General features: G+C 34.7%; 1 protein-coding gene across 4 annotated transcripts in view; it reads left to right on the forward strand.

Moving 5' to 3' along the window:
* The window catches only part of LOC101088850 (solute carrier organic anion transporter family member 1B3), a 79557-nt gene that overhangs the window by 1813 nt on the left and 51899 nt on the right, over nucleotides 1-25845 (forward strand). For 3 of the 4 annotated variants that reach the window (XM_045061487.1, XM_019834642.2, XR_006600578.1), the window contains exons 2-4: nucleotides 7666-7798; nucleotides 8567-8641; nucleotides 12926-13056. In XM_045061487.1, coding sequence (XP_044917422.1) covers nucleotides 12970-13056 — 87 coding nt within the window. In that variant the 5' untranslated portion in view covers nucleotides 7666-7798; nucleotides 8567-8641; nucleotides 12926-12969. Of the gene's footprint in view, nucleotides 1-7665; nucleotides 7799-8566; nucleotides 8642-12923; nucleotides 13057-14053; nucleotides 14123-25845 lie in introns of those variants that run through there. The other variant, XM_045061485.1, reaches the window with a different exon arrangement.

Genomic DNA, 25845 nt, shown 5'->3' on the forward strand with positions numbered 1-25845 from the left:
CTGGAACTGCTTCACAATAATACATTTAGATTTCCACTTTTCCCCCTCATCTCATTCCCTCAATTAGTCTCTTCCTAATTCATTGGACTTTCAATATATTGGCCCTTCTATTTTCTTCCTATTCATTAGTACAATGATGTCCAATAAAAATACAATGAAGTATGATGATTATATAGGTATTCTGATAGACACTCTTCATTACTTTAAGGAAATTCTAATCACGGTTTGCTGAGTTTTATCATGGGTTAAAGAAGAGTTTTATCAAATGCCTTTTTTACATATTTTAAGATGATATAATTTTAGGGTTTTTTTTCCCTCTTTATTCTATGGATGCAATGAATTACCTTGATTGACTTTAGACTTTTGAATTGACTTTTGATTGACCTTAGTGATTTAAGATTCTCAGATAACTAGAAATAAAAGAGAACCTCTTTAACCTGTAAGTACAAAAACCTACAGCTAGCATTATTCTTAATTGTGAAAGACTGAAAACTTTTCCTCTTAATATTGGGAACATGGCAGGGACCTGCTGTCACCATTTCTATTTTATAATATGATAGTCCAGAGAGAACACTGCAGGTCTTAGACAGTACAATAAGGCAGGGGGAAAGGCATCCAAATTGGAAAGGAAGAAGGGCAACTATTTTCATTTGCACCCAGCATGGTAATTTACATTAAAAATTTTAAGAAATATGTTTTTAAAAATCCAGTAAAACTACCAGCTGAGTTTAGTAAGATTGCAGGACATAAGTTCAATATACATATGTAAGTTTTTATACACTAGCATTAAACAATCAGAAATTGAAATTAATATAATTTATAATAGTATAAAAATAATAATGCTTAACAAACTTGACAAAATATATGAAAGAATTGTCACTGAAAAATACAAAACTGTGCTATGAAAAATTAAAGAAAACTTAAGCAAAGGGGAGATACACCATGTTTATGGATTATATGACTTAATATTACCAAGATGCTAATTATTCCAAAATTGATCTATAGAGTCACTGCATTTTCTACCAAAATTCCACCAGAGTTTTATTCAGAAGTTAACAAGTGTATTAAAAAATGTTTATGGGAATGTCAAGGACCTAGAATAGTCATAACATTCTTGAAAAAGAAGAACAAAGTAGGAAGACTTATATTATCTGATTTCAAGACTTGTTATGAAGCTATAACAATGAAGATAGTATGGTATTGACGTAAAGATAGACATGTTGATCAATGAAAGAATAAACAGTCTAGAAATAGGCCCACACATTTATATTTAACTGATATTTTACAAAGATTCCAATCAAGTTCATAGGGAAATAATGTTTTAAATAAATGATGCTAAATAAATTGGATAATGATATGCAAAATAATAAGTCTTGAACCTTGCCTCATGTCTTATACCAAGAACAACTCAAAATGGAGTATAGACTTCAACATAATAGCTAACAGCTCTAGAACAAAACAAGAAAAATTTATTGACCTTGATTTTGGCAAAGATTTCTCAGAACACAAAAAGCACAAAAGGTAAAGAAAAATTGATAAATTAGAACTCATCAGGGGCACTTGGGTGGCTCAGATGGTTAAGTGTCTGACTTTGGCTCAGGTCATGATCTCAGGGTTCATGGGTTTGAGCCCTGAATTGGACTCTGTGCTGACAGCTCAGAGCCTGGAGCCTGGATTCTTTGTCTCCCTTTCTCTCTGTCCCTCCCCTGCTCTTACTAGCTCTCTCTCGCTTTCTCTGTCAGAAATAAATAAACATAAAAAAATTAAATTAGACTTCATCAAAATTTTAAGGTTCTGACCTGAAAACATTTGTAAATGTATACCCAACAAAGATCTTGTTTGTAGATGTCTAAATAACTCTTACAACTTATTAATAAGAGGACAAACATCCCAGTAAATGCTGAGTAAAAAAAATTGAGCAGACATTTTACCAAAAGACAGAAAGAAAGAGAGAAGGATAGCAAATAAGCACATGACAAGATGCTCAACATCATTAGTCATTAGGTGAATGCAAATTTGAAATCAGAATTACATACTACTACATATCTATTAGAAGGAATAAAATTTAAAGACTATTCATACCAACTATTAGGAGGGAGAGGAACAAAACTCTTATACATTGCTATTGAGAATGTAAAATAATACAACTATGTTAGAAATTTCCTAAAAACTTAAGTACACAACTCTCATATGACCCAGGCATTCCACCAGTAGGCATTTTTCAAGAGAATGAAAGCATATGCCCACACAAAGGCTTATAAACAAATATTGATAACACTTAATTGTAATAGCCAACTGGAAACAACTCACATTTCAATAAACAGTTGAGTAGATAAAGAAATTGAAATAATTTGTATAATGTGAGCTAATCAGCATAGAAAGGAATGAACTGATATACACAACAATATGATTGAATTTCACAATAATGATGTTGAATGAAAGTAAGATAAAAGGTATCATTTGTGTGGGTGATAAAAGATGATGATGGAGTGAGCTATGCAGATACCTAGAGAAGAATAGATGGGAAGAACAGCAAATACAAATACTCTGAATATGGGGTCTATATCTTAAAAGTCTTAAGGCCATTCTTTGGACTTTATGCTGAATGGTAGGAAGCCATTGGAGGATTTGAGCAGATCAGTGTCATGATATGACCTGTTTTGACATGATGGAATTCTGGCTGCTGTGGTGAAGTTTACATGGGAGAGTGCAGTTGGTGAATTTAAAGAGATAAGCTGAAACACGAATTGGAGAATGTCGCAATAATTCAGGACCAGAACGACAGCCATGGTGGTGGTGAGAAAAAGTCAGATTCTGGGTATATTTTGAAATTAGAACGTATGTTTTGAGTAAAAGAAGAGTCAAGAATTATTCCAATAGTGTGTGTGCATGTGTGTGTACATACATGTGCGCATGTGTACACACAACTAAAAGGATAGAACTACAATTGACTGAGATGGGGAATATTATAGGAGTGGTTTGGGAAAGGAAGATGAGAGGAACAGCTTTAAATTTTTTTAGTATCAGAAGCCTATTATCTATGTAAAGGGAGATGGTGAGCAGGCAATGGAAAAATCTACCATAAAGTCTTGAGGAAAAATCTCAGGAATAAAGTCTTTACCAGAGGTAAAAATTTTACGATTCTCAACATATAGAGAATATTAAAGATATGAGAATAGATGAGATCACCAAAATATAATGGTGAATTCTGAGGCTGTCATGGAATAATTGGGAGTGACTTGTAAGACTGTCATGGAATAAGTGGGAATTGAATCCTGAGACTTTCCCATTAAGAGGCCAAAGATATATAGAATATTTAGTACATGAAGTGGAAATGGAAGCCAATGAGTTAAGAGGAAAACCACAAAGGATAGTATCCTGAAAACTTTCCTGGAGAGGGGAATAGTCAGCTCTGAAAGATGGCTAATAGTTCAAGTCAGATAAAGACCATCACGTTATAGCATTTAGGTAATTTATGACTTAGGGAAGAGTAGTTTGAGTGGAATTGGGGGTATAAACTTGATTGAGTGTACTCAGGAAAGAATGTGAGAAAAGGAATAGAAAGCGATATTATAGATAAGTCTTTTGAGAAGACTTTTTAACAGTACAAAAATAGTGCAATACCTGTAAAAGGTACAGAATCAAAAGAGGGATTTATGAAGATGGGAGAGTGACAGGATGCTTATATGCTGATGGGAACATTTCTTTAGAGCAGGAAAATTGATATCCTTTGGAACACAAGGAGAGGAGACAATCTGGTGCACAAATGGAGAATGATCTTGGCTGCAGCATGGACAGTTCCTCAAGGCAAAATATGTGGCACTGATGCTGTAGGTAGATAGATGTATTGGAAGGAGGTTTTGAGTTTTGTTCTTCATTTTTTGTCACTGAAATAGTCACCAGCTGAAGGTAAAGATAGAAAAGGATGTTTTAGAGTTTTGAGGAGATAAATGAAGTTTAAAAAGAGTCAAAAACAAGGTGACACAAATTAGGAAAATGCAGCATGATACCTACACAAAGGCTCATTTGAGTTTCTTAATCATAAACTTAAAGTCAACATGTTGAGGGTTTTTCTTCAACCTCATTCAGTAGCATGGATGAATTGACAGAGTAGTCTGAGAGTTGGGGTTAATCAAGGTTGTAGTTAAGCAATTAAGATGATGCAAAGGTCAATAATGACTTGAAGAGATATGGAAAAAAGTTATTACCATGACCATTGAATCTAACCCAGAAATGCAGGAAAATGAGGACATGAAACCAAGAACAATGCAATCTCTGGTAGAATCAATCAGTGGTTTATAGATCCTGATTAGTGAAAGTGTTGTTGCATCTGAGGTATAACACAGTATATGCTGGAAAGATAGACAGTGGTAAACCAATCCTTGGAAATGATATTATGGGAGAAGTTCCAGTTTTTTGTGTAACAAGGTCTAGGATATACCATTGGAGTACATAGAAAAGCAAGATCATTGGAGAAGGAAAGGTTAAAAACCAAGAAGCCAGAAAATTAAAAGGATTATCTCCATGATCATTGAAATCACCAATAATTACGATAACAGTAACATTCTAAGAGATTGACTTTGAACCAGGAGCTTAAACTGTCACAGAATAAGTGGAAGTGACTGAAGGATTAGTAGATGATTCCAACAAGAAGAAGGATAAGTGATAGTGTCTTTTGATATGAAATTCAAAACTATGCCTTCTGAGAGAAGAGGGAATGAACACAGAAGGGAAGTAGCAAAGTAGAGCAAACTGAAAACCAGCCCATCTGGTATGGAGCAATATGGAGAATAGTGCAGCTCCCACTGATTACAGCAGCGGGAGAGGCAGTCTTCAGGAAAGCGCCAGGTTTAAGTTAGAGCAAGAGATGAACAACAGCAAGAAATTCAGAGAAGAGACTGAAGGTAAAGGGAATTCTATGTTTGATTAACCATGAGTTCCAAAAGACTCAAGAAAAGGGTCTTAGTTCAGGCTTGGCAGACCATATGGGGATTAGAGAGGAGGTGATGAGACTGATCAGGAAATACCTTCCTTCTTATGGTGGTACCTATAATAACAAAGGTGATGGTCACAGTAAGAGTAATCATAATGACACAAGGGCTTTAGCATCAGTACATACAGAAATGTTGGGTTCTTTCCAGGAGTATACACCTCCTGGAGCTGCCTCATGACCATTGCCAAGGGAAGTGGGGTAGACAGGTGGCAGCATGTTTGCTTTGAGCTTGAAGCCTTTCTCTCAAAGCATGCCTGAGAACTCGGGCAATAAAAATTGCCAGAAGAAACTGCTAGGCACATGTCTTAGAGATGTTATTTTTACTAATTTGATGTGAATTAATTGCTGTGAATATTTATAATACACAAACATCATACAATGGATCCTATTAGAAAGTAGATACTGAACTATAATGTCAAGTACTGTGTAAAGCACTTTATACACATTATTTAATCCTTACTCCAAGTATTGTATTTTACAGATCAGGATATTGATGCTTAGAAATCTTAAATAACCTTAAGCTCATACTGCTAGCAAGTAGCAGAGACAAATTGGCATTGAAGTTTATCAGATTTCAAGGACTATGATATGCCATCAGAACTGTAATGATAATCTCTGAAACAAATATCACTAGAATATTTTTATAAAATTATACAATTCTCCTGACCCATGGTTGTTAGCATTATATGGATCTTAAAGGAACTATTGTAACATCTTTCCTCTGACCACCTTACTTCTCCACAAGTTGCACAAGCACGGTGTAATTAGTAATTAAACAGTCATACGGAAGGAAGAGCACAGAAGATGCTCTTTGACCTATGAAAACACTCCAGGATTTCACCAGAAGGCCTTAGTTTAGGGATTAGGATGGTTCTTAATTTGTACTATTTTACCTTCATTCCCCCTTGGTAGAATGGAAATTTGAAGAGAAAATCACTACCGTAGAAGCCCCTAAACTTATTTCCACTCTGAATAATAGGGAAGTCCATAATGTCCTGAAAGTATTCTCTAGGTCTGCTCTAGTGGTTCTCAAAATCTAGAGATACAAAAATATTAAATGAAGTGCTTATTTAAAAAAAAAAAACTTTCATAAATGGAATCAAAATTTCCAAGTGGGGAGATTGTTGGGTGGAGGGGTGGGCCTGGACTACTATAGATTCTGACTCAGCAGAGGGCTATCTGGAAAACCAGATCTTAATTTTCTTTGTCCCAGTTCTACATTTCTCAGTTCCCCTTACTTGGAAAATTGGGGGTCTCCCAACTCTTCTATCCCTCCACAATCTCTGGTTCCTCCTGTGATTCCAATGCTTCTAAAAATAAACATGGACAGAGCTAATGTATCAAATAAATGAGATACAGAATTTAAATACATATTGCTGCAGCTGTTCCAGTAATTGTCTTATAGAAGTGATTAAGGGGTAATGTTTTCATATATGCAGTCTCACATTGCTATATATGCATGTGTGTGTGTGTGCACGTATACATACAAGCATATATATACATATATACGTATATATACACATATATACATTATATATATACACATATATATATGGTGTTCTCTAAGTAATAGCTATATATATATATATATATATATATATGTGTGTGTGTGTGTGTGTGTGTATGCAGTATTCATTGACCCTGTATTAGAACTGTACCAAAGTATCAAGCAAAAGAGTATGTTTTATCTTAAATGCTAAAGGAACCAGTTGACACATTTAAAAAAATGCCTTGAATTCTTTTCTAGTTCTAAATATCTTAGATAATCTATGTTTGTATTTTTAAAGAAAAAATATTATGCAACCAACTCAAGCAAATATAAGTTATTCTCAGAAATGAAGTTTAATAATTAAACTTTTACATAAAAATAATTTATAAATTCTGAGAAATTAATGTAATGTAGTGTAAAATCTGACATTTTTTTTTCCTTTTCTGTAACACAAGTGCCTAGGTTAAGCTCTGATTGCCAAAGCATCCATTTCAAAGAGGCAGACACGTCAAAGAGGGCTATCTCAAATAAACAGCTGCCAGCCACAGAACAGATAAAGAGCCATCCCCATCCTCCACCTTTGAGGCATCTTTGTTTTAGAGATCTTGGTTGATTTCAAAAACTGACCATTTGGGGTCACTTTTCTTTTACTTTTCCTGAGCTTTACATTTTCATTCTTATGTTTTAAATTCACCAATAAGAGTGATTTGGTAAAACCCTAGGCCTCAACCTTCACCCCCAATAAAAGCAGAACCCCAGGCATTGCACTCTCTCTCTACCTATGACCTTGCTGTTTGCTTCCACGTGTGCTGTGTAAATCCCAGATCCTATAAGAAATAAACCTGTAGTTTTTCAAAGTTCCCTGATGCTTATTGCTGAGGAGCATCTTGAATAAAAGCAGAACCCCAGGCTTTGCGCTCTCTCCCTCTACCTATGACCTTGCTGTTTGCTCCCATGTGTGTTGTGTAAATCCCCAGTCCTATAAGAAATAAACCTGTATTTTTCCAAAGTTCCCTGATGGTTTATTGCTGAGAGGCATCTTGAAATCATAATAAAAACCACCCGAATGGGTCCAACCACAACATTGGTAATTAATAGACTGAGATCACAAAATATATAACTTTTAAAATGTAGAAGTCTGGAGCAGACTCTTAGAATAATTAATTTTCTTCTGTTTACTTAGGACAATGACCTAATAATATGGTTAATAATCACTGAACTGATAAAAAAAAAAAGCCAACTCACTATTTAAAGAGAGATTTTAACAACAGATAAAGGGATGGACTCCTTGCTACTGGTGTAGGATCTAAGTCCAGGTAAGAACCTTTGAGAACCTCTAATTTCAGTGTTTCTTCTATGTGAGAAACTGCCACAGATTTCAAGGGAAAAAATGTTTTGATGAACATGATAAATATTATATGTTTTATGCTTTGTCTTCAGCACACTTATATTTAAGCCTATAAAATTTATTAAATATGACTTCTGGAGATAGATGAGCCTCAGGTTTCTATGCTCTGAAAGTTAAAATGTAGAAAATAAGACATTCATAATTTAAAAATAAATTTTGAAACCCTGTTACCATTACTTTCTAGATAAGTGAAACTTCAAGTTAAAAAAAACGGATCTCTGTTTACCTTCTCAAAATATACTACAAGGCATTTATTTTCACTGACTATATGAAATAATTAGATGTATTCCCTACTTTTTTTTATCCCATATTAACTGGATAATATAGGGTGGAGAGTTAGTTGGCAAACATAAAAAAAATGGAACATGTCTCAAAGTCACTTACCCACCTCTACGTTCCTGTTTCAACTCATTTGACTCAAGGTGAGAACAAAGAAAGAAGTTTTCTAGATAATTTTGTCTCTGATCAAATGAGAAAAAAATTTTTCCCAGCATGGTTCCTGGCATAAACTAAGAATTCAATAAATATTAGTTCCCTTCTCCAATTTAGGAAGGTGGCTACTCTTAATAGACCATTGTGACTGCAAAAGTGAGGTAGAAAATGAAGAAAATCCTTCATAAAAGGTCTAAAAAGTTAATAAATTTGTTTTCTCTTTTTTTCCTCCTCGGTTCCATAGGTATACAGTAGAGACTGGGTCACCTGGCTTGCACTGCTTGTTTATGATCTCTCTAACAGTAAAAGCTTGACACAGGTAAGGAGAGGCTAGTGAGATTCTGCCCTCCACTCCAGCCCAATCAAATGAGGCAGAACTGGGCTGTTCTGTTGAAGAAAGAATGGCAGTGCTGTGTCTGAATGCCTGTGGTTCTGTCTTAGAAACATATTGTGTCCCCAAAGTGTATTTAAATGTCAGTTGTTTGGGGCCCTGAGGGGGAAAAAAAAGTGTCCAGAGAAAAGTAAGTTAACTTCTCCAATCAGGTTTAAAATGCCATGATGAAGTAAAAAGTGTGGTGGTAAGAGTCAAACCTAAATTGATACTCCAACTCCGTTATTACTTTGAGGTTACCTATTACAATTCAGTCTTTCTCAGACATGAGGGGGGGAAGTCCTACATTTCCCACTTTTTTGCTATTTTTTCTTGGTATCTAGGAGAGAGGTATGGAATTGTAATCTATCTGAGAAAGTTGTAGAAATAACGGGGGAAAAAAAGTAATGACTGTGTTACAAGTTATAAGCAGCAGTGTGAGAAAGGTTTTTTTTCAATTGGGAGTAACTGGGAAAATATCTAACAAGAGTGATTTGGGGCAGAATTACAATGAAAAGATGAGGAAGAACATTACAGGTTAAAAAGAAACATAGGGCAGAGCGTTCTAGGGACACTTGGTTCCATATGGCTGTAGGTGCTAATGGATGTGTTGGGAAATGAGACTGAAAACAAGGGCTGGGTTTAGTTTGTAAAGAATCTCAAATAGGAAATGTGAATTTTATTCTGTATGATACAGGGGACCTCTGAAAGACTCTGAAGACGGATATGATAGAAATAAAATAAGAAATCATAATTTAATCAAATGCAATAAACAGGGCTAGACTGCAATAAAGAATACTTGTTCACAGGGCTCCTGGGTGACTCAGTTGGTTAAGTGTCCAGCACTTGATTTTGGCTCAGGTCAGGATCTCAGGGTCATTGGGGAGCCTGCTTGAGATTCTCTCTGTCTCTCTTCCCCTCCCCTGCTCACTCGCTCTCTCTAAAAAAAAAAAAAAAATTAAAGAAAAAGAAAAAAGAAAAAGAATACTTGTTCAGTAGCCAAAAAACAAAGCACAATAAACAGAACTAAAGCTATAGGGTGTATATACACCTCATAAATCATTCAAAGAGATTTTCAGTAATAGATTTAAGTGGAAAAAATGACTTCCTAACCATTTAAATTCTGGGGAAAGATACAGAAAAAGGTATTCATGAAAAATATAACAGGAAATTTATCAAAGGGCTGGTTATGACTTTGGGGTCCCTAACTACTGATTTCTTCCTCATTCTTCTCCACTTAGTAACTGAAAAGGTATAGGCATGTTTGGAGCACATGCAAAAAAAGTGGAATAACTAGGATTTACTTAGATGTACATAGACGTGGGTTTTTGCATTGATGCATATGTTTACATACACATGATAATATTTTCAGATATTTATCACTTCTACAGTTATACATTATTAAATTGGCATTATATATATTCATTGTCTTTATAATATAAGGACTCAATAAATCCTGATTGAATAAATTAATAAAATACATAGTTGATCCTCATTATTCATGGATTCAGTACAATTTATTTGTAACCCCAAAATCAATACTAATGTTCTTTATGGTCATCCATAAACTTGTCCAGAGTGGCAAAAAATCTGAGTTATCCGAAACACACGGTCCCAGCTGAGGTCAGACAAATGTGGCTCTGCCTTCTTTTTTTAGCTCTCATGTTCTAAACAAGTGTTCTTTTCACAGTTTATTTAGAGCCATAATTTTTCACTTTTGTGCATTTTTTTTTTGATGATTTTGCTGTTTAAACAGCTCCCAAGTATAGTGCTGAAGTGTGGGCCAGTGTTCCTAAGTGCAAGAAGGACGTGATGCACATGATGGAAAGAATATATGAGTTACATAGGCATCCCTCAGGCATGAGCAAGACAGTGCTATTGGCCACAAACTTAAAATTAATGGATCAACAATATACATTAAATAAGATATCTTTAAACAGAAGCACACATGAAACAAGGTTATAAATTGATTGGTTGATGAAAATGATGTGGCCAGAGATACACGGACATCTAACCCTCTATTAGGAACAATGTTCAGGTCTTGCTGTTTGCATCAATTTTATAGAATACAAGTACTGCAAATAATAAGAATCAACTGCACATATGACATATTTTAAATATATTGTATAATTATAGCCCTAATAATTATCATATATCTATGCTTATGTGTATTTCTATATATAAATATCTTAGATACATAAGTATGTATTATGCAGATATGTATAAACAAGAATACATTTTCTAAACCTCAGCGAAGAACTCACTGTTCCATATAAAAGAGCAAATCTAAGGAACAAGTTGACTCATTTTACTAGTCTTTAAAGTAGAGGCTTAATAAAATAAGTCAATCAGAGAAAGATACATACCATATGATTTTACTTATATGGAGAATTTAAGAAACAAAGCAAATGAGCAAAGAGAGTGAGAGAGAGAAACCCAGAAACAGATATTTTAACTATAGAGAACAAACTGATGGTTACCAGAGGGGAGATGGGCGGGGGGAAATGGGTTAAATAGGTGATGGGGATTAAGAAGTATACTTATGATGAGCAATGGGTGTTGTATGGAATTATTAAATCACTATGTATTACACCTGAAACTAATTATTACACTGTGCTGACTGGAATTTAAATAAAAACAAAAAATTAAAATTAAAATAGAGGTTTAACAATTTACAAAATTATAATTTATCTTGCATTTTGACCTCAAAATTCATAAGAATTTATCTTACACATAAATAAAATGACATATTAAAAAAATTTTCTAGGGGCGCCTGGGTGGCTCAGTTGGTTAAGCGTCCAACTTCAGCTCAGGTCATGATCTCGCGGTCTGTGAGTTCGAGCCCCGCATGGGGCTCTGTGCTGACAGCTCAGAGCCTGGAGCCTGTTTCAGATTCTGCGTGTGTCTCTCTCTCTCTGACCCTCCCCCGTTCATGCTCTATCTCTCGCTGTCTCACAAATTAATCAACGTTAAAATTTAAAAAAAAAAAAAAATTTCTAGTATGAAATATTTAGACACTAAATGTTTATCAACATGTAACTAGATATATTATGGACAATAGGATAACTACAACCATAAAGAAACTGAAAAAAGTCATTTATTAATATAAAGTAGCATAAAAAGGTAGAGAGCAGTGTTAACGGTATGCCACCATCTGTGTTAAAAAAGGAAGCTATTGGGGGCGCCTGGGTGGCGCAGTCGGTTAAGCGTCCGACTTCAGCCAGGTCACGATCTCGCGGTCCGTGAGTTTGAGCCCCGCGACGGGCTCTGGGCTGATGGCTCGGAGCCTGGAGCCTGTTTCCGATTCTGTGTCTCCCTCTCTCTCTGCCCCTCCCCCGTTCATGCTCTGTCTCTCTCTGTCCCAAAAATAAATAAACGTTGAAAAAAAAAATTAAAAAAAAAAGGAAGCTATTATGTATTTAATTAAAAATACATATCACATTTCTGGATAATATTCACTGAGAACTGGTTAAATTAGTCCTCAGAATAAGAGACTGGATGTTGGGTAGACAAGGGCTACAGAAAGATTCTTTAATATACGTCTTTTTGATGTTTTGTACTTTCAAATACATATATTTTACATACATGCAACTGCATACATTTTATCTTCAAAAGTAAATGAACAAAATAAAAATAAAGTAGGGTTGTGATAGTGGTAAGGTCAAGCATTGCCAGAGTCTCTCTGAGAGGTACTCTTTAACAAGTCCAAACTTGACCTGCATTTCATACCTGGTTCCTGAGGTATCTCTTCCATGAAACCTTCTTAGGTCACTCTAATTACAATTCCTTACATTATTTTTCTGTCTACCCATTTTGACTGTCTACTATGTACAAGGCACGGTTTGACCCTTTGTAAAACTATAAAGATGAATTAAATATATATTTGCCTACCTAAATTTTATAATGGAGATATGTGAAACATTTAAATTTTTCTTTCAGTACTTTAAATTTTTGATCTCATCTAGTGTATGATCTATACTATTCATTTGTTGTTTCAAATTATTTTCAGAAATTTATCTTCCCAATCAAATTATAATCCCTGGAAATTAGGACTCTGTGTGTGCATGTGTTTCCCCCTTCCTTTGGTGTCTAGCATTTGCCTAGTGCTCTGGACATTGAAGACCCCGAATGAGTATTAGTGAGTTTATCTATTGATTAATGTCAGCCTTACAGCATATTTCTGAATTATATATTGTCGAAGTAAAATAAGTTATCCTTTTTCTCCCTGAATAGGTGGTCGTTTCAAACCAAGCATCAACTACAATTGAAAACACTCAATGATGGACCCAAATCAACATTTGAAAAAGACAGCAGAGACAACACCTTCAGAGAAAAGGGAAACTAGATGCTGCAATGGATTCAGGGTAGAGAGAATTTCATGTTTCCAAATTAAAACAAGTGAAGGGGGAATTTTTTTAAAAAAACCACAACCAGTTTTTAAAAAGAATATTTCATTTCAAATTAGCATTTTTAATGAAAGCATACACTAAAATATTAATAGAATGATCTATATCATGATTTAAATGAGTCTTTAAATCTGAAAAAAGGAATTTCTTAGTGATACTACCACTGGCTAAGAGTTTGTTAATGTTAAAAATTTAGAAGTCTTTTGATTTAGAAATCTTCTCTTTGGTACTTGATGGACCAAAAGATATTTATAGATGTCATTAAAATAAGTCACTATATAATGAATAATATATAAATATATTCTTAGAATTGACTTATAAGCAATGGATTATTTAGTCTTGTGAATCACTTTGCGGTCTTGACCTATTAATTGTTTTTCTTTTAGAGAAAGGCATTTTTCATTCTAATAATTTAAATAACAGAGTATGGTGGAAAAGAGATTTGTAGTAATAATCGAAAGACGTCCAAACACCTAGTTACTAACTACTAACTTAGGACAGCCATTTAATTTTTTCACATGCAAGTTACTGAAAATAATACTCTTGTGTTTTGATTTTGTCTTAAAACTATGAGACATTAAATGGTAGACTGTATTGGGATTTTCATAGAATAAAGTACTCCCTGAGCACAGTGTTGAAGAAACAAAGATTGAGGAAAATTGAGAAGTTTGCCTAAATTCATCTAGCTTGTAAATCAAAAACCTTTAAACCCACGTCAAAGCCTTTAAACTCCCGTAGAGAAGTTTTGAAGAAAAAAAATAATAATAATAATAATCATGGCTGCCTTTTATCAATATTTTGAATTTTTTTTGTTTTTTGTTTTTTTGGTTTTTTTTTACTCACAGATGTAGTCTTAATTGCTGAATAAGGACTACAGAAGTCAGACTCAATTGCAATAATGTTATGTAAGGCCCCTTTTAACTTTGTCCAGAGAACATGTTTTGTTTGTTTTCAGATATTACTGATAAAGTCTGTTCTGATGAAATATTTGAACAGCAGTCACAGGTAAAAGGTAGTGGTAAATGTAAGTCTAAGGGTAATATGGTGTGCTGGGCTGTTTCTGCTTCTTTTTATTTGTTTTTATTTTTATTTTTTAATATGAAATTTATTGTCAAATTGGTTTCCATATGCCACCAGTGCTCATCCCAACAGGTGCCCTCCTCAATACCCATCACCCACCCTACTCTCCCTCCCACCCCCCATCAACCCTCAGTTTATTCTCAGTATTTAAGAGCCTCTTATGGTTTGGCTCCCCCTTCTCTAACCTTTTTTTGTTTGTTTGTTTGTTTTTCCCCTCCCCGATGATCTTCTGTTAAGTTTCTCAGTATCCACATAAGGGTGAAGGCATATGGTATCTGTCTTTCTTTGTATGTCTTATTTCACTGAGCATAACACTCTCCAGTTCTATCCACATTGCTACAAAAGGCGATATTTCATTCTTTCTCATTGCCACATAGTACTCCATTGTGTATATAACCACAATTTCTTTATCCATTCATCAGTTGATGGACATTTAGGCTCTTTCTGTAATTTGGCTATTGTTGAAAGTGCTGCCATAAACATTGGGGTACAAGTGCCCTTATGCATCAGCTCTCCTGTATTCCTTGGGTAAATTCCTAGCAGTGTTATTGCTGGGTCATAGGGTAGATCTATTTTTAATTTTTTGAGGAACCTCCACACTGTTTTCCAGGGCGGCTGCACCAGTTTGCATTCCCACAAACAGTGCAAGAGAGTTCCCATTTCTCCACATCCTCTCCACCATCTATAGTCTCCTGATTTGTTCATTTTAGCCACTCTGACTGGTGTGAAGTGGTATCTGAGTGTGGTTTTGATTTGTATTTCCCTGATGAGAAGCTATGTTGAGCATCTTTTCATGTGCCTGTTGGCCATCTGGATGTCTTTTTTAGAGAAGTGTCTATTCATGTTTTCTGCCCATTTCTTCACTAGATTATTTGTTTTATGGGTGTGGAGTTTGGTGAGCTCTTTATAGATTTTGGATACTAGCCCTTTGTCCGATATGTCATTTGCAAAATCTTTTCCCATTCCGTTGGTTGCCTTTTAGTTTTGTTGATTTTTTCCTTTGCAATGCAGAAGCTTTTTATCTTGATGAGGTCCCAATAGTTCATTTTTGCTTTTAATTCCCTTGCCTTTGGGAATGTGTCAAGTAAGAAATTGCTGTGGCTGAGGTCAGAGAGGTTTTTTTCCTGCTTTCTCCTCTAGGGTTCTGATGGTTTCCTGTCTCACATTCAGGTCTTTTATCCATTGTGAGTTTATTTTTGTGAATGGTGTAAGAAAGTGGTCTAGTTTCATTCTTCTGCATGTTGCTGTCCAGTTCTCCCAGCACCATTTGTTAAAGTATGTTGAAAACTATAGAAAGCTTATGAAGGAAATTGAAGAAGATATAAAGAAATGGAAAAACATTCTATGCTCATGGATTGGAAGAATAAATATTGTTAAAATCTCAATACTACCCAAAGCTATCTATACATGCAATGCAATCCCAATCAAAATTGCACCAGCATTCCTCTCAAAGCTAGAACAAGCAATCCTAAAATTTGTATGGAACCACAAAAGACCCCAAATAGCCAAAGTAATTTTGAAGAAGACCAAAGCAGGAGGCATCACAATCCCAGACTTTAGCCTCTTCTACAAAGCTGTAATCATCAAGAGAGCATGGTATTGGCACAAAAACAGACACATAGACCAATGGAATAGAATAGAGACTTCAGAATTAGACCCAGAAAAGTATGGCCAACTAATCTTTGACAAAGCAGGAAAGGATATCCAATGGAAAAAAAAAAAAAAACAATCTCTCTGCTTCTTTTTAACATTAAGGGTTACAGTAATTTCATTTGCATATGCATAGTAAAGTGACAACAATCTGGCTGAAACAATTAAAATTGCTAGAACAGTCCCTTGCAGCATATTTGGAGAGGAGCTAGAAGTTAGAAAGTTTGTGTGTATAATGTATATTAATTGCAGTCTAATAATCTAGACCAGAGAGCAATAATAACAATAGAAGTTAACATTTATTGAGCACATATTATATGCCAGACCCTGTTCTAGTGTTATATTTCTTTTAGTAGGTTTATTCCTTACCAAAATTCCATCAGCCAGATGCTATTATATCTCTTTTACAGATGAACAAACTTAGATACAGAGAGGGCAAATGAATACTTCTCAGTCCCAAAGCTGGTAAGTGGTGGAGCCACGGTCTGAACTTAGGCAGTCTGATTCCAAATCCCATGCTCCCAATTCTATTCCACATTTCTGAAGTAACTATAGCTTTCCATAATATTAGACCCCTTACGATGTTCTGGTAGGTAGGGATTTATAAGTAGGCTATTTAATCATCTTCCTCATTTTATATTTTCAAATATTCACCTTCAGACCAACTATTTTCAGTATCAGGCAACCATAGGATTCTTACACTTGTTTATATGCATGGGCACACACATTTACACATGTTATTATTGGCATGTATATACAAACTCAGAGATGTATAAAAGTGCAAATAGATAATAGGTTTTTAAAAATAAAAACAACATAATTTGATTCTTTCATCCCCCTTTTCCTCAATTTTTGGACTAAACCAACCACATCATGTATATTTTCATCATATATATATATATATATATATATATATATATATTCTTCATCTTTACACTTGATATTTCTCTGTTTCAGATTTCTTATACTTTTATGTTACAATAAAATTTCAAGACAAGAAATAGTAATGCATCATCATCAAAACCCATATATAATAGGACAAAAGTAAAGGTCCCCTCTCTTTGCCTTCATTCCTACTCACCCTCCAAAAATAACCAGAATAACCGTCCCTTATGTCATCATCAGTGGTATTCATATCCTGTGTTTCCTCTGACTCACTTTTCACATTAGCCTTTAGCCTTATTGGCCTTTTTGCTATTTATCAAAAATGCTGAGCAAACTTCTGACTTGGAGAAGTTTGCACTTGTTTTCCCCTCTGAACGTTCTATTTCCAGATACCTTGCTCCTTCATTTTATTTACATTTCTATTTAAACATTACCTCATCCTTGACCACCCTGTATAAAATACCCTTAGTTATTCATAACACTTTGATAAGATTTATTTTTTTCAAAGCATTATCACCACCTGACACTGACACACAAACACACATATGTGTATGTGTGTGTGCATACATATGTCCTTAATGGCTCAAAAAAATAAATGTGTTAGAGTTCTCTCATAATCTTAAACTCCTGACGTTCAGAAGTCTGAAATGAGTCACAATGTACTAAAATCAAGGTGTTAGCAAGGCTGTGTTCGTTTCTGGAATCTCTAGGGGGAAAAGCCACTTCCTTGCCTTTTCCAGCTTCTAGAGGCTGCCCAAAGTTTGTGGCTAGGCTCTCTTTCATATGGAAAGCTCATGGTCAGTCAAGTAATTCTCACACTGCATCACATGAACACTGACTGTTAGGCCTCTCTCTTCCACATTTAAAAGACCCTTGTGATCCCATTGGGTTAACCAGGATAATTTAGGATAATCTCTTTAAGGTCATCTGATTAACAAGTTTAATTACATTTGCAACCTTAATACCTCCTTTCCATGTTACGTAATATATTCATAGATAGGCAGAATAACAGCCCTCAAAGAAAGATGTCTAGGTTCTAATCTCCAAAACTTGTGAAAAAAAATATATAGTTTGTGTATGTACTTATTTATTTATATTTATATATGTGTGTGTGTGTGTGTGTGTGTGTGTGTATATATGCATTGTTTGTATATTATATATGTTTAATATACTTATATATTTAATATATTTATATATTTAGCTTTGGTACATTGTATGCTTCTAGTAATTTATGCATATCCTTTAAGTTACCCAGTTTGTTGGTGTATACCTTTTCATATTAGTTTCTAATGATCCTTTTTATTTCTATGGCATCAATTATAATGTATTTTTTTTATCATTTCAGATTTTATTTATTTGACTGTGCTTTTTTTCTTAATCTAAGGGTTTGTCAATTTTTTACTCTTTTAAAATAACCAACTTACCGATTTTTCCTATTGTTTTCTTATGTTATTTATTATTTCTGTTCTACCTTTTGTTATTTCCATCCTTCTGCTAACTTTGGTCTTAGTTTGTTCTTTTTCTAGCTCATTGACATGTGAAGTTAGATGGTTTATTTGAGGTCTTTCCTCCTTCTTTTAACTTGGGTGCTTATCACTATGAACGTCTCTCAATACTACTTTTGCTGCATTCCATAATTTTTGGTACATTGTGTTTTCGTTTTTGTTTGTTTTGAGGTATTTTCAATTTTTTGTTTGAATTCTTCTTTGACCCATTTTTATTTGAGAACGTGTTGTTTAATTTCACATATTTGTGAATTTTCCAATTTTCTTTCTGCTGTCGATTTCTAGCTTTATTGTGGGGGGAAAAGATACTCTATATGTTTTCAATCTTTAATTTGTTAAGGATTTTTATGACCTAACATGTGATATATCTTGGAAAAAGATATGTGTACACTTAACACAAATGTATATTTTGTTGTTGTTAGGTAGAATGTCCTATATATGTTGTTCAGGTTCATTTGGTTTATAGTATCATTCAAGTTCTCTATTTCTTTACTAATCTTCTATCCAGATGTTCTATCCATTATCTAAAATGAGGTATTAAAGGCTCCTACTATTACTGTATTGCCATATATTTTCCTGCTGTATTGTATATATTTCTGTTCTGTTTTGTCAATGTTTGCTTTATATATTTAGGCATTCTGATGTTGGAGATATATATATGTATATATATGTGTGTGCGTGTATTATATATAATAATATATATATAAATACATACATATATATATATATATATATATATATATATATATATATATATATAATAGTTATATCTTCCTGGTCATTTGACACCTTTATCATTATATAATGTCTTTTTGTGCTTCTTGTGACATTTTTATTTAAATTCTATTTTGCCTGACATCAGTGCAACCATTCCTGTTCTCCTTTGGTTACCAATTGCGTGAAATCGCTTCTTCTATCACTTCACTTTCAGCCTATATGTGTCCTTAAATCTAAAGTGAGTTTCTTGTAAACAGGGCAGAGCGGAGTCTTGTTTCTCTTTTTTATACATTCAGCCACTTTATGTCTTTTGTTTGGGGAGTTTAATCCATTTACATTTAAAGTAATATTGATAGAAATGATTTACTATTGCTAAAGTATTGTTTTCTGTTAGTCTTATACAAGTATACGTCAGAGATATTTAGGCTTTGGTTCCAGACCACCCCAATAAAGCAACAATCACAGTAAAGGGAGCCAAGTGATTTTTTTGGTTTCTTAGTGCACACAAGTTAGCTTTACACTACAATGTACTTTAAGTGTGCAATAGCGTTATGTCAAAAAAACACAACAATAATGTACATACCTTAACTAAAAAAATACTTTATTGCTAAAAAATGTTAACCAGAAATTTATAATCTTTTTGCTGGTGGAGGGTCTTGACCCAAAGTTCATGGCTGTTGAAAGATCAGGGTGGTAGTTACTAAAGGTTGGGACAGCTATGGCAATTCCTTTTTTAAAAATGCTCATTTATTTATTTTGGGAGAGAGAGAGAGAGAGAAAGTGACTGAGAGAGAATGAGCAGGGGGAGGGGCAGGGAAAGAGGGGTGGTGGGGAGAGAGAATCCCAACCAGGCTCTGTGCTGACAGTCCCAGTAGGGTTCAAACTCACGAACTGTGGGATCATGACCCGAGCTGAAATCAAGAGTCAGATGCTTACCTGAGTGAGCCACCCAGGTGCCCCGTGCTGTGGCAACTTCTTAAAATAAGACACAGCAAAGTTTGCTACATTGATTGACTCTTCCTTTTGCAATTTCTCTGTAGCATGAAATGTTGTTTGATAGCATTTCACCCACAGTAGAACTTCTTTCAGAATCGGAGTTAATCCTCTCAAACCCTGTTCCTGCTTTATCAGCTAAGTTGATGTAATATTCTAAATTGTTCATTGTCATTTCAACAATCTTCATAGCATCTTCACCAGGAGTAGATTCCATCTAAAGAAACTAACTTTCTTTGTTTATCCACAAGAAGCAACTCCTTTTCCATTAAAGTTTGATCAGGAGATTACAACAATTCAGTCAAACCTTCAGGCTCCACTTCCAAGTCCAGTTCTCTTGCTATTTCTACTACATCTGCAATTACTTTCTCCTGAAGTCTTAAACCCTCAAAGTCATCCAAGATGGTTGAAATCAACTTTATCTATACTCCTGTTAATATTGATATTTTGACTCCTTCCCATGAATCATGAGTATTTCTAATGGCATCAGAATGGTGAATCCTTTCCAGAGGTTTTCAATTAACTTTGCCTAGATCCATCAAAAGAATGACTATCTATGACAGCTCTAGCCTTATGAAATGTATTTGGTAAATAGTAAGACTTGAAAGTAGAAATTACTCCTTGATCCATGGGCTGCAGAATGGATGCTGTGTTAACAGGCTTGAAACAACGTTGCAATAATAATATCAAAGGTCACTGATCACAGATCACCTTATTAAATATAGTAATAATGAAAAAAAGTTTGAAATATTGTAAGAATTATCCAAATGTGACACAGAAACATGAAGTGAGAAAATGCTGATGGAAAAATGATGCTAATAAACTTGCTTGCCACAAAACTTCCATTTATAAAATGCACAACATCTGCAAAGCACAATGAAGTGAAAGCTCAATATAATGAGGTATGCCTATAGTTCTTTTATCTGTTTTTTTCAGTCTTGTCTTTCCTTGTGTTTTGTTATTTTTTAAAATTGATATGCTTTGATTCCTTTCTCTCTCTTTTTTAAAAGTTCATTTGTTTTGAGGGCATGCACAAGTGGGGGAGGGTCAAAGAGAAAGGGAAAGAGGGAGAATCTTCCACACTAGCAGTGCAGAACCCAACATGGGTCTCAAACCCAAGAACCGTGATATCGTGACCTGAGCTGAAATCGGGAGTAGGACACTTAATCGACTGAGCCACCCGGGTGCCCCTCTCTTTTTCTTTTGTGTAAATTCTATAGGAATTGTGTGTGTGTGTGTGTGTGTGTGGTTAAATTGGTGTTTACATAAAATATCTATAGTTATACCATTATGTTAAACTGATAACAACTTATGTTTAATAGCACACAAGAACTCAACATTTTAACTCCTTCACCTACTTTATGCTATTGTTGTCACATTTTGCATCTATTTATATTGTGTACCTTTTAAATATTTTAGTTACAGTTATTTAAAAATATTTTTGCCTCTTAACTTCTATATTAGAATTATCAGTGAATTTATTCACCACTATTATAGTAATAATTATAGTAATACGGTGTTCTGTATTTGTTAATGTACATACCTTACAGTTTCATATTTTCTTATGCTATCCTGTTGCTGCTTTGCATAATTTAGTTTCAACTAAAAGAATTCTCTTGAGCATTTCTTGTAAGGGAGGTCTAGATAAACTCCTTCAGTTTTTGTCTGGGAAAGTCTTTATCTCTCCTGCACTTTTGAAGGAGAGTTTTGCCAGGTATAGTATTCTTAGTTGGCAGGGTTTTTTTTTTTCTTTCTGCACTTTAAACATTTTGTCCCATTCCCGCTGACCTTCAAGGTCCTCATAAAATCTGATATTCATCTTTTTGGGGTTCCCTTGTATGTAACAAGTTGCTTTTCTCTTGATTCTTTAAAAATTCTCTCTTTATTTTTGACTTTTGACAACTCGATTATCATGTGTCTTGGTGTGAATTTCTTTGAAATTAACTTATTTGTGTTTTTTGGCCTTCCTAAATCTGGATGTTGTGTCCTTCCCCAGTTTGGGAAGTTTTTTATTATTTCTTTGAATAAGCTTTCTGGTCTTTTTTCTCTCTCTTCTCCTTCTGAGACTTTCATACATATATGTATATTGTTCTGCTAGATGGTGCCCTCTAAGTCTCTTAAGCTTTCTTTGCTCCTTTTCATTCTTTTCTATTTTTATTATTCGGACTTAATTGCTTCCAAAGACCTATCTTCAAGTTTGCTGATCCTTTCTTCTGCTTGATCTAGTCTTATACTGAATCCTTGTCATGAATATTTTCGTTTGGTTAATGTATTCTTCAGCTTTATGATTTCTGTTTGACATTTTATTATAGTTTTTATCTCCAAGAATGTTGAAATTCTCACTTTGCTTATACATTGTTTTCTTGACCTCAGTGAGCATCTTCATGAGTTATTTGCATTCACTGTCAGTGAATGATCAAACTCTATTTCATTTTGGTCAGTTTCTGGAGATTTATCTTGCTCCTTTGTTTGGAACATTTTTGCTGGATTCTTCATTTTCATTGATTCTCTGTGTTGACTGTATATTAGACAAAGCAGTCATATCTCCTGGTCTTCAGATACTGGCTTCACAAAGAGAAGACCCCCACTAATAAGCTCAACCAGTTTCTGGGGTTCTCTACCAATTTTACCTTTGAGAATCTGAGAACTGGGGATTTGTTCTTACATGCTTACACTGTGCTGAGCAGGGAAGAGGATCTATTGTGTCTACCAGTCCTTACTGCTATCTCTGTTCTCCCCACAGTGGCTAGACTATTCTAGATCTATAAGAGCTTTAAGACTGGTAACACAGAAGCCAGTCCTCTAGAAAAAAAAAAACCCTTGGAAAAAAAATGGAATGCTGAATGTATAAGTCAACTTTCTTTCTCTCTGGGAGAGGCTCGGGGCTAGGGATCTCATCCTGATCATATGGTGCTATGTCAGTGCAGGGACTCTGGTGAGAGGGTATCCTAAATTTCCCAAGCAGCTTCTGTGAATCTGGTTTCACATTCTCCATGTGTTCAGAAGCTGTTCAATTTGTTTCTGGATTTCTCACAAAGGGAATTTTTCTGTGAAAATCTACCTCACTATCTTGCTGATGTACCCCCTTATTGATTTTTGTTTATATGTTTGGGAGCTATGAAGTACATTATTTTTTAACTGTTTCTCCTCCTCACTCCTCCTCCTCCTCCTCCTCCTCCTCCTCCTCCTCCTCCTCCTCCTCCTCATTCTTTCTTCTATTTAGAGAGAGCATAAGCAAGGGAGAGGGGCAGAGAGAGAGAGAGAGAGAGAGGATCTTAAGCAGGTATTATGCTCAGCGTGGAGCCCAACAGGAGGCTTGATCCCATGACCTTGGGATCATGACCTGAGCTCAAACCAAGAGTCACATGCTCAACTGACTGAGCCAGCCAGGCACCCCTTAACTGTTTTACCTTCTAAGTAGATATATACCTATATTAATATATAGAAACCTTCTCTATCCCTGATAATGTTTCTTTAAGTCTACTTTGGCTAATATTATTATGGCTAAGAGAGTTTTTATTTAGTAACTGTGCCTTCTCTCTCTTTACTATGATCAGAATTTCCTCATGATTTAGGGGCATCTTTTATTAAAAGGGTACTGTTGGATATTGTTTTTAAAAAGCAAAACTAAAATATTTGTGTCCATTTACATGTATTGTATGTGTTGATATATTTGGAATGTTTATATTAGCTTATACCAATTTATCCTAATTTATATGCTCCTTTTAATGTTTTCTTATACTTTTTAATTGATATATTATCTTTTTCCATAACAATGCAAACCCAAAGGCATGTTCCCTATCCTTTGATGTGTCTCCTTATCCTCTATCATACTGATACTCTTTGGATCTTAAATCTAAAATTTTAATATTTAGATATCATAACTATTTTTCCTCCTTTCCTATTTTTGGTCTTATTTTTCTAAATACAATAACAAAATTTACCATGTAAATTTATCCACCTTATTTTACAAATTCATGCATCATCTCCTGGTTCTGGTTCTCCTTTTATTTAAGGAAATCTTCCCAAATTTTTTTCTTTTTTCTTTTTTTATAATGTTTATTTATTTTTGAAAGAGAGACAGAGTGAATGGGGGAGAGAGAGAGGCATAGAATCTGAAGCAGGCTTCAAGCTCTGAGCTGCCAGCACAGAACCTGATGTGGGGCTCAAACTCATGAACTCTGAGATCATGACCTGAGTTGAAGTTGATGCTTAACTAACCAAGCCACCCAGGCACCTCTTTCCATACTGTTTCCAATGTGGGTCTGTATGTGCCAAATTTTTTGAAAACTTATATGCTTAAGAACATATATCTTTATAGTTGATTGGCCATTTGGACAAATGTAAAATTCTAGGTTCAGTGTTCTTTTATTTCAGTACTTAAAAAAATATTATTCTTTGCATCTGTTTTGTGGTTTTGGGTTTTTTTTTATTTGTTTATTTGTTTTTATACCCACTCTTGCTATTTAAAAGCGATGTGCTATCTCTCCTGGAAGACTTCAAATTTTTCTTTACTGTTAATATTCTTAAATTTCAATCCACTGTGCCTAGTTTTCTCATATACATGCATGGGTTCTTCCTTATCACCCTTTTTGGATATTCTGTTGTCCCTTTCAACCTAAAGTTTTTCATCATTGCTGAATATTGGTAAAGTTAAATTGTTTCTTTAAATATTCCTCCTCTCCTCTGTATTCCTTTTCCCTTTTAAGGCATTTATTATTTAGTTAAGTTCTTTATGAATGAGATCCTCAATTTGGTTTTCCAAATCATCCTTATTTTTATCTCAAATATTATTTTAAAGTATTATACTTTCCATATATCATCTTTTCCACTTATTCTTTTTGTTATTTTATTTTGCCTTCATTTTGCTAATATTTTTCCTCATCCATTTTGTGTATTTATTATGCTTGCTTTAAACTCCTTTGACGTACCTTCTAAAAACATCTACTACTTATGTCTACATCCCAGGCATTTTTTTTTCTTTTCTTACTTTTGAAGAGCTTTATCTTCCTTACATTCTCACTATTTTGTCCTAAGGTCATATGTCTCTGGTTTTGATGGTTACCCTTTTTAAATTATTTTTTTCTTTTAATTTTATAATGTTCATTTATTCATTTTGAGAGAAAGAGAGACAGCATGAGCAGGGGAGGGGCAGAGAGAAAGGGGGTGGCAAAGAGAGAGGGAGAGAGAGCATATCAAGCAGGCTCCTTGCTGTCAGCACAGAGTCCAATATGGGGCTTGATCTTACAAACAGCAAGATGATGACCTGAGCCAAAATCAAGAGTCGATTGCTTAACCAACTGAGCCACCCAAGGGTCCTGGTGATTACCTCTTTTTGATAATGCAACAGCAGGGAGACTAAACAACAGACCCTTGCTGATGTCAACCCCAACAGCTCAAGAAGAAGGAAGGGAGATAAACCTTAGGGTGAAGAACAGTAGTCACTAGTAAACACATGTCACTTTACTTTTCCAAATTCCTCTGACAATGCTCTTTCAGTCTTCTAAGAAGAAACAGGTCTAGGAATTTTGAAGGAGATATCCACGGAAGAAATTACCCGAGATTAGTCAGGCTTACCTCCTTTGCTTAGCTCCTCTGTTGGTCAGGACTTTTGAGAGACCCTGATTTTACTGTGGGGGGCACTTACTACTGAGGTATGGTCAATAATTACCATTCCCTGCATTGAGGTGGAAGACATTGACTTCCAAGGCTGCCCTGGGTCATACAACTATATTGAATGCAGCCAAAAAAAATGTAATCGCTGTGTATTATATAATAGGTTGAGTAATTGCTGAGCAGGGAAACTAAGATCAAGACTGAGTCCAAAGTACAAAAGTGAAGTTGAAGATAAACTTGCAAAGATTTCAGAGCAGAGGCCTTTAGTTGCTAGAAGGTTTCTCTTAATTCTTTTTCAAGG

Source organism: Felis catus, chromosome B4, assembly GCF_018350175.1.
Source record: "Felis catus isolate Fca126 chromosome B4, F.catus_Fca126_mat1.0, whole genome shotgun sequence".
In the NCBI taxonomy this organism is placed as follows: domain Eukaryota; kingdom Metazoa; phylum Chordata; class Mammalia; order Carnivora; family Felidae; genus Felis; species Felis catus.